Source organism: Chenopodium album, chromosome 11, assembly GCF_948465745.1.
Source record: "Chenopodium album chromosome 11, dcCheAlbu1.1, whole genome shotgun sequence".
Lineage (NCBI taxonomy): Eukaryota > Viridiplantae > Streptophyta > Magnoliopsida > Caryophyllales > Amaranthaceae > Chenopodium > Chenopodium album.
Window position 1 is genome coordinate 19,694,888 of NC_137844.1, and position 10,587 is coordinate 19,705,474.

Genomic DNA, 10,587 nt, shown 5'->3' on the forward strand with positions numbered 1-10,587 from the left:
TTGTTGAAAGCCTTAGTCTTTGATACCCACTTATGGACCACCCTTTTAAATGTAATAGTGATAATAAGATAATAATTTGCAAGTAATCATTTCTTATTTGTTAGCATATACCATTTTTTTTTTCAGTTGTTTGTTTATGGTCGACACCTTAACTCTATGAATTGGAATGCAAAAACATCAAATCAAGGACTTTTATTTGTTCTCTAGAAGATTGGCAACCACTTAATAATTAACTACTAGATCCAACCAACTTTATATTCACAAAAAAAAAAAAAAAAAAAAAAAAAAAAAAAGAAAAAAAAAGAAAAGAAACAGTAATTAAGCTTTTCTCTCCTTTAAATTAGCCAATAAAATTTCGACAACTCTCTCAAATAATTAATGAATTACATGAAATATTGAAAATTATCTATTCTATCCAATTTCTAAAAATAATTTGTTGAATTTTCTTTGTTTTTTTGCTATATTTGTTGGGTTTCTAAAGATGACAATAACAAGAGGATGAATCATATGTAATCAAATACAAAGCAATTTGGAGCAACAATCCAAAATCCAAGTCAAAAGGGCCATGTTGATTGATACAAATTTGTTTGTGCTTCATAGTATCCTCCCTTGTTAATTATCCTTTGCACATCTTCTACTTCTTCACTATTGCATGCCTTTATCTTCTGTAAGAAAATCAACAAATAAACGCAATTAAAATACATTTCAAGATTTTGCATCCACTCGGGTGTACCTATTTCTACGTACGACATATGAAGTACGTAGTTGTGTAACAATATATTATATTTATACCTGTTTTTTCTCCACAGGTTCGTTTACGGCATTAAAATCATAAAATTGACTGGCAGCAGTAAGCTTCATGGAAAGAAACTGAGTAGTAGAAAAAAAAAAATGGGGTTAATTAATAATTAATAGTCAATGATAAATCAGTTACAATAATTACTGGTATTTAATTTTCTTAAGCTAAAAGTCTTTTAGAATCACAAACTAACCTCAACTTGGTTCTGCAATGACTGAACATAATTGATTATTTCATCTAACATCACGGCCATTCCCATCGTCTGCAATCAAACTTAACATTAAACAGCCCGCCATATAATATACTCTACGTGTCTAGAATTAATAGTCACATATAGTATTTAAAACGAAACTAATCCGTACCTTGTAGCAACCAGGAACAATGTCTTGTAAGCATCTAAGCCTCTCATTAATCTTTCCTCTTCTTACCTGAAAAACTCAAATAATTCAGCAAAATATTATCAATAATTCTCTACAATTTGAAGCAGAACTACCATTTTATTCACTAAATTAATAATTTAGATGTTTGAATAAATACATACCCTTTCTGCAATACTATGACTATCTGTAGCTTGGCCACGTCTAGCTCGAACGTGAACAACTTCTTTGGGGTTTCCTTCATCTTTATCATTGTTCTTGCTTCTCTTCCCTCTGTTTGAGCTCTGTTACAAATTTACATAAATATATCAGCATTGATTTAAATATAACTCTAAATAATATTTTTCGAATTTAATTAGTTTAATGCCTAACAGATCAAAGACGAAACTAAAACTCGCATACAACGGGTGTATAATGTAGACAACCGGCTTAGTCACCCGTGATCACATAATAATAGTCAACTTTGGAAATGATTGACTTTCACGCGGTTTAGGTGAGTAAACTGTCTGTATACAATACACCTGTTGTATAAAATGGAAAAACTAAGTAGGATGAAAAATGGGGTATACATTTTTCTTTCGAGCTCGATCATTAGAAGTAGGTGATGATGAATACAAAGAACTGCTACTTTCTTGCAAATCTTCTGGTTTTCTTTTGTTGGTTGTTCCACTTCCACTGCATTCATTTCCATTTCCTGATAACACGGCTGAATCGGCTTGAGCTTGCTCTGAAACATGAGTGTTTCCAAACATTTTTACATGAAGTTCAGATGTTTGTTCAGTGGGAATAATTTGATCATTGGAAAAACCCATCAAATTTTGATAATCCAAGTTTGAATTTTGTACCAAACAATGGTTGATTGCCATGAAAGGATTTGTTAAGTCCCAATTAAGATCATTATCAAGAAAAGTAAATGAATTGTTAGATGACAAAATATTGGAGTTTCCTGTGAAATAGTTAGCCATTTGAAAACAATTTGATTGTAATTAAAATGTTTTAAAGAGAGAAAGAGAGGGACAAATGAGTTGTGGATAATTGGGACTTTGAGAAGGGTGTTCGAAGAGTTAGCAAATTTATAGGAGTGGGGTTGGTATATAAGATGAAGTGAAGAGTGAGAGAACTATAGTCCCACTCCTAATTTTATTTGGCTAATAATTTTGATGTGATTAAAAACTCTAAAAATGGTAGGCCTTTTTTTTTTTTTTTTTTTTTTTTGTAATTTTTATTTTCTTTTTTATGGCCCCTCTATATATTTTACATCGCCTAGAATTATATAATTGAAAAATATATATTAAATTATGTGCACAAAATATTATAAAGGTTATTATACGAAATGTGTATTTTTTAAAATCCAATATTGTGGGGCGTGTTAGGCTCATGCAGTCCTCGTGATGGGCTTAAATGCCTTGCGCCCAATTACACTTGGTCCCTGGCTGAGCCCACTAGCTAAATGTCTTGCCAAAAATTCTAAAAGGATGACTTATATACAACTCAAGCCCAAATGCCACCCATGACTAAGTCAAATTTCAACTTATTTTAGTATATATTGACATTTTAGATTATATCTTCTTGTGTATTTTGGTATTTCTCCAACATGGCTCAGGCCAAACTCACAACTGAAATGCACAACAATGTTTCATGTTGAACCTGCTTTTTGTGTTAGGTCATTTTATGTCACATGTCGAATCAACCCAATACCATCTTTACAACATACATAAGGAATTACACATGCACATAATGAGAGAGTATTGATTACTATTGGCAACTACTAATACAAATAAAATAGTGTATGTATAAAATAATTAATACTTCGTATGGATGGAGAGTGACTTCATAAACAGGGATAATGCCTCTTGGAACCCAGCCTGGTAAGGTTAGACAATGTTTTGATTGAAATAGTGCCAAAAATATTCTCTCTATGGAACTACCGTCGGAATCGAAAGAAGATTACCTGTATTGAAAATTCCACCCGTCAGGAAGATATAGTGTGAAAACGGGGTATTACTTTCTTACCAAAGACCAAGTGTTAAATAACCTTTCCTTTTCCACAAAAGATGAAGACTTCGCAAAACTGATTTGAAGTTTGAACATTCAGCCAATATGGAAGATCTTCCTGTGGAAACTCCTCCATGATGGAATACCGGTAAAGGTAAACCTGGCTAACAAAGGCATTGAAATCAATACAACTTGTAACTTTTGTTGTTTGGATTGGGAAGATAACCAACATTTGTTCCGTTTATGTTCTCTAGCAAAGACAATCTGGGATAGCAGCCCCATCGCCATTTGCTCTGATATTACCAGTCTCCCTTCTTTACGAAGTTGGATCCAGCACTTGATCCTGCTCTTTTATAGTGAGGATGGTAGACATAGCACCCGTATCACCAGGTTACTGCAACACTGTGGGGGTTGTGGAAGACAAGAAATGCAAGAGTTTTTAAGGGAGTTGATGTAACCACGACAACAGTTATAGAGCTGGTTAACATAACAATTCAGGAACATGAGGTGTTCACGAAAGGGGCAAGGGGGCCGAGACCCTAGTGAGATAGAAGGAAGTAATGAGCCCACCTTGTCGCCTGGCTTCAACCATGTACACCTAGGGGTACAGAAATCTGGCTTTGCTAACTTCATTTTGCAGGTTGACGGCTCGTGGGATAAGGCGTCTATGAGGGCGGGTATAAACTAGCCGGCACTGGGTCTGACTAGTCCTATACCTTTGACGGTGGAGGCAAACATGAGACTGCTTCCTCGGCTTTATAGTGTGTGGCCTGGGTATGCCTTGAAGTGTGAAAATGGGCTAGAAAGAAAGGAGGAAGTTCTAATCCTTTCCGATTCTGTGTTATTGCTAGAAAATTTAAGAGGTTCTCAAGGGAAGGATGTATCGATCGCTTGGATGCTTGATGAGATCAAGACAATGGGCATTCGATTTAGGAAATGTACCATTATCAAGGTAACGAGGGAACAGGTGCAACGAGCTAATGATATTGCTAGGCAATGTCGTTGTACTGTCTCTAATTTATAGCTTTAGTTGTTTTGGTTATTTTGCTATTGTTAAAAGGAAAAAAAAAAAAAGTCTATATAATACTTCCTCTCATTCTAGATAATGATTGTTTCATAATTGGTGGACAAATATCTTTAAAAGATGGGTTAAAGTGTCATAACTATAAAATGGGTCGGGATTACTTGAAAACAAAAGGACATTAGGGCTTCTAGCTAGTATACCATATTGGAAATATTTGTATCACAAGTTCAATCTAGCGTAGACTAGTAGACCTAGCAAATGAGTAGCTCAAATCACGCACGATATGAGTTGATTCATTCAAATCAATTGGGTATATCCCATAGTTTGAGCTAATTTCGGACCGAGTCTATTCAGGTTTGGACTTAATTAGGTCATTTTTATGCATTTTGGTTCGGTTTTACGAAGTAATTACGTTGTTCCAGTTTCGAGTTTGATTATCTAATGTTTAGGTTTTCATTTTCAATACAAATTTTAACCTACTTATTATAGAACTAGGGGAGCCAACGCGCGCGATGCGCGCGATATGGCTAGCCAATGTCTAAAAATTATATTGGCTTGTCTTTACACCTTTGATATGTGGTTGATTTAGTTACATGTATAAATCATTTTAGTAGTTTGTAGTCTTGTACATTGTACATAGTTACGAACATGAAATGATATATATATGAAATCTTAAGTACCTTTAAACTATTAAACTTAAGTGTAGTGAACCTTTAGAAAATATAGCAGGTTTGATGTTCGTCTGCTAGAGTATGAGAAACAGCGAAGTATCTATAAAAACGTCTTGCCTCAATAGATCAAAATGTATGATAACTGATATGCTACAATTTACATATAGTGTGGTAAGAACAACACATAGTGTGCATGTATAATATGAAAAATTGATTACATGTTCTTTCTTTGTGGTAAATTATACGAAGTATAAGAGTGAAGCGCATAAACCAAAAGTATCGTTTCATACTTGTAAATGAATTGAAGTAACAAATTTTTATTCATTGTAAACAAATAAAACAAATGGGTAATAAAATGAAATATGTAGCTTCCAAATGCGCTTTGATTAAAATAATAAAACGACTTTTGGCTTCTCATCCCAAGCTTAGATCCAATATCATTGACATCGGCCACTAATCTGTTGGATTCGGTAGTAAGAAAAATGTAGTAGTTTTTGTCAAGAAGCCACCTGCTTGTGAATTTGAACCTTCTAGAGGAGTGAGATCATATACTACCATATTTCGAAGGGATTATAGGCAGAATAAGATTCTCACTCATTGACTTCCATATTCCTACAATACAATGAGCAGTTTCTATAATCACTGTAATCTTACAGAATAAACAATTTCCATCAAATTTAGTAACCCACAACAAGGACCAAAATTAAAAATAATGTAGAACCGAAATGTCGCATTCATAATACTTCGTAATATTTATAAAGGTTAGCAAATCCTAGAATAATTAGTACTGTGGGAGTTCAGAAACAAATGTATTTTTTTTTATATAATTTTTTTTTTTGATTTTCTTTGTTATACGTAATAGTAGTTGCAATAAAGTTTATACAGTATCACTTAGAAAGTGAAGAGGTTGCTAACCTGGCCTTGAGCAACACTACTTTTTCCTTTACCGTCCTTTCCCTTTATTGGACTCAAAGCAGACATTTCTAAGCTTTTGAAATTGTAATCCTTGTCGGGTACTCCAGCATAAACAATCTGCTTCACATTGTCGTGCAACCTACTAAGCTCACGGCCAATTGAATTTGACGCATTTTGGTCCTCTTGTCTCATGCAGCGTTTCTAGCCAACCCCAACACTTCAATGATTGACAGGATAGAGAAAATAAAAGTAAGCAAAAATACATATTGATTGTACTAATCATAAATTTTAAAGAATCTAGAATCATACAGGATAGAGGCAGTATGCAATTGAAAGAATCTAGAATCATAATCAAAAATTTTCGAAAATCGGTCACAATTTTAAAGTTCAATTTAATACGAAATTTTGGGAAAACTTTATTGGTTACAAAAGAAAACAAAAATACAACGTAAAAGTCGAATTAAACAAATTAATCAAAGTGGAAAGGAAAAAGAAAAATGCAATTTAATCACATACTTTCAGTTATAAGGTGAGGATGAATTCCGATCAGAAGCAAGCACCATTACGAAGGTGGAAAGGCAAAATCAAAAGCAATCCTAAATTGATTGAACTAACAAGTGAAAATTGATTAACTATAAACCCAGATTGTAAAAATTGATGATAAAAAAAATTACCTGATCTCATAAACTTCTTCTTTGGAGGAGAGAAAGCTCGACAGGAGCTTTAATGGGAAACTAATAGTTTGGTTCAATAAGAGGACAAAGTGAGAGAGGAGAAGAAGAGAAAGACTAAAAGAGGCGTTTAGAAGGAAGAAAGAGGAAATCACAACAGGAAAACGCATAGAGACAAACGTAAGCAATTAACACTAATGGGGGTATATAGGTAAAATAACATTTTAAGGGGCATATATATGTCCTAACACTGTTCATAAGAGTATTCTTCCACTTTTTATAAAGTAGGGATAACTTTTGTATACATCCAGTGTATAGTAATTTACTGTACATCAAGGGTCACTTTTTATCAAATTTAGAGTCACTTTTACAATTTTTTGGGTAACTTTTATCAGTAAAGCATAAATACTTCGTCATGATAACTTTTATTCATATAAGGGTAACTTTTGCTCGTTTTAGGGTTGACTTTATAACGGATGTACAATATTTTAATGTACATCCAATTTATTTAAAAGTTTGTGCTTATTATATGTGTGAACATATTTTTTTTAAAAATTATGTAAGTTAAGTTCCAATATGTTATACTATTTCAACTCTTAGTAAATTTAGATAAGTTTCTAATGATAGTGGCGTTAGAGAAGTTATTGCAAAGTATAAAATCGCTAAAAAAAATAAGGCCCTGTTCTTTTGAGCTTATGGGCAGAGCTAAGCAGGAGTTAGCAGATTAGAGCAAAGTAGAGCAGACTGAAGCAAAGCAGAGCAGATTAAGTATTATTTTTAAGCAGAGCAGATTGAAATAGAGTAGAGCAGATTTCAACACAGATCTAAAGAACGGGGCCTAACTTGAGTTAATGTCATTGATACGATATAAAGTTAAGGAAAATAATGCTAAATATGACATTAATTTTTTTACTTTTGGTCGATTGGGGTCTTCTTTCACGACAGTTTACAATTTGCGGTTATAAAGGTCGAGGTTAATTTCACAATAGATATATTCGAGTTCACTAACTTTTATATGTTTTAGGTATTCCACCCACTTCACTCTTTGGGCTAATTCGGATTTGAAAATCAGTTTTGGGTGGTTAGGTTCCAATCCCCTCCCAATTGTTATTGCGGGGAATCTAACACGGGTCCTCCCTACCAAGTGTAGTCTCAACCATCACTATACCAGCAACCAATCACCACTAACTTTTATATGTAACCATGTGGCCAGCAACAATGATGGGGTTACTCGATTAATGTTATAGAGGTTACTCGAATAAGGTTATAGAGTTAATGTCATTAAAAAAAAAGGTTATAGGTTACTCATTTAATAATATATATTTTTTGACAATCACTCATTTAATAATATAGATTACTCAACAAGTATCAATAGAGGTTACTCTATCACTATAATAGAGGTTACTCTATCAAAGTTACATAAATTATTCCGCTTTCGTGCAAGTCACAAGATGTGATAAGCTGCATAGAAAATAGGTTGATTCGAGTTTGCATCAGTTTTGTTTTGAGTCAAGTCTCTTTCTCACATTCTGTTTAAGTTTGCATGTTTGTTTCAAGTCAAACTTTGGAGTCTGGACCACTGTTTTAGGCAAGGCTAGATCTTCAGACCGGGTATATTGAGCCATACACTAATTAAGGGCTCTTTTCGAGTGAAGATTTCATTAACCTTTCCCATCACTGTTAATGAGTCTATCCTCAAAAGTTATATTATATTATTGAATTAATCTGTGAGAGATGTCGACGGACTCATTAATTAAAATCTTTCTACTTCTTTAAAATTAGATTATATTATTGGATTAACCTGTGAGAGATATCAGTTCATTAATTTGTTCTAATTACTGTAATCTAATAAAATTAAAAGAAAGTGAAAGAGACTAAACACGTGGTAGCTTTAGCTTCTAATATTATGTCTCTTGGTGGGACCTTATATTTGAGGGATAATACACAAATTGAACTTATGTGTGTTGGGGGTGACAGAGGCTTCTCTCTTTCATTCCCCCTGGATTATCCACATGACAGGTAGGCTGTCCAAAATCAATCCGCCTAATAAACAGTAATTGCCTCTTTTTTGGGTTTGTGAAAATGGGATGGGAATATTCATTAATGTGATTTTAAAGGCATAAGAACATATCATTAAGGTCTACATTAGCCATTGTCTTTGGACACTCCCCTTTAGTGCTATCTATTGTTGATGATGTTTTGTGTCTTTCATTTTGTTTTTATATGATTGATTTACATTTGATTGTTGAATAAGTTAGTGGTGTAACTAGGAGCCTTTAAAAAGGGATGCAATTAATATAAATATTACCTCTATAGGTATATTAAAAAAAAAAAAAAAAAAAAAAAAAAAAAAAAAAAAAAAAAAAAAAAAAAAAACCACTTTTGTATTAGGTATTTACATGAAATTAGTGTGAATCACTAGTTATGTGAAGTGAAACACCAATTGATGCATCGTGGGATTGACAAAAATAATTGTATGTTACTCCATGGTATACCTACATTACAATTGGTGCGATCAATTGACCTCACTCGAGCTGATTTAAAAAAAAAAAAAAAATCTCTTAAACGAATTTATTATTTAACTCTAATGTGCCACCAAAGAATTCCCTATAATGTAAAGTTATTGTGGGAAAAAGTTGAATTGGAACATATTTTTGGGGATGATCTATGCATTCTTGAATACTCGCAAAAGTTTGACTTTAATACGCACTTTTTATAAGTTTACTTTTATTATACTTAGCTTTTTGCTAACATATACATATAAAATTTAATGTTATTCTGCATTGGATTAGCTAGTCTCCTCTTCCTAAAACCCTAGTCTTTGTTGTTGAATTTTAGAATGGCTTCCATAGGATTTTACTAGTAAAAAGCCCCAATCTTTGTTTCTTGTGCGTTTTTTCTCTTTAATTTTGTTTGTTTTTAGGTTTAATTATAATAAAACTTCCTCTTTGAGGAAAAATGTTTCTCCCTCGAAAGATAGTGTTTTTCTTCTTTAATAGATTTTTGTCTTTTAAAAGATGGGGTTTCTTCTTTCTTTTGAGGGGGTATTTTCTTGTTTGCTCAACGGATTGTGGTAAAGTTGCTTCATGGGTAAGGATTTGTACGGTGTCGAAAAATAGGTTAATACTCCTTCGATTAAAATCAAATGAATCAGATGAAAATTTTCTTTAGAATTATAACATATTGATAGACCCTCGTAGAAATAGGATGTAAACCACAACAATAAAGAGAGTATAAATAATGTATGATTTGCCATAACTATTGTAATTTTGTTGAAAGAATGTTTTTATTTGAATTAATTGTCATGTATTTAATAGATATAAATCTCTTTATAGATTGTATGACTTTTTATTTATGAATCAATTTTCATTTATAAATATTTGTATTTTTAATGTTGTTTTATATTACTCCCTCCGTTTTAATTTGTTAGTCACATATACTATTTTGGGTGTTTCAAAAAAATTTACCCATATTGAATGTATTCCATTTTTGACTTAGTTTTTATTTCCTATTTTATACATATTAAATTTTGATTGGTTAGATTAATTGATTGTGAATTAATGACATGACTCTAAGTAAAGAAATTACTCCCCTTATTTATGCAATTATGGCTAATGTTTTCCTAAAAAAATCAAAAAAATTAAATAAGGCACAACTATTTATGAATTGTTTTTTACTTTAATGCTGGATTCCAAATATTCTCCTTTTCTTATTTTATGTGATTGATTCAATATGAAACTATCATATTGAAATGGAGGGAGTAGTATTGATGTTCATATGACACACAAAAGATCATTTCTAGCTGCTCAATTTATTGTTTAAAAGACAATCAAAATAGAAAGAGGACATTGAAAACCACAATCACTCGCTATCATCGTGAATCAGGGTACCAAATCTAACTACTTGTCTTCACCCATTCATAAATATATACTCCCTCCATCCCATAATATAGTTCTTATTTGTGTTTTTTTGCGGTATTTAAGAAATAGGAGAAGAAAGTGGATAAAATACATTAATAAAAGTGAAAAGTACAATTATGTACAAAAGTTAGAGAGAGAAAGTAGAAAAAAATACAGTTAAAAAAGTGAGGGTATAATGGTTTTTATATACTATCCAAAAATAGAAATAGGAACAA

At 32.3% G+C, this 10,587-nt stretch overlaps 1 protein-coding gene across 2 annotated transcripts; it reads right to left on the reverse strand.

The window, feature by feature from the left end:
* Nucleotides 1-432: 432 nt before the first annotated feature.
* LOC145568704 (transcription factor BC1-like) lies at nt 433-2,276 on the reverse strand. Of its 2 annotated transcripts, none has more exons than XM_081628127.1 (6): nt 1,746-2,276; nt 1,341-1,460; nt 1,162-1,227; nt 993-1,061; nt 793-870; nt 433-662 (listed from the first exon to the last, which is right to left on the reverse strand). In XM_081628127.1, the coding sequence occupies exons 1-6, from the start codon at nt 2,139-2,141 to the stop codon at nt 555-557; spliced, it is 837 nt and encodes a 278-aa protein (XP_081484253.1). In that variant the 5' UTR covers nt 2,142-2,276; the 3' UTR covers nt 433-554. The 2 variants fall into 2 exon arrangements, with proteins under 2 accessions (XP_081484253.1, XP_081484252.1); XM_081628126.1 differs by having other exon boundaries at nt 433-665; nt 1,746-2,275.
* Between the last annotated feature and the right edge of the window lie 8,311 nt (nt 2,277-10,587).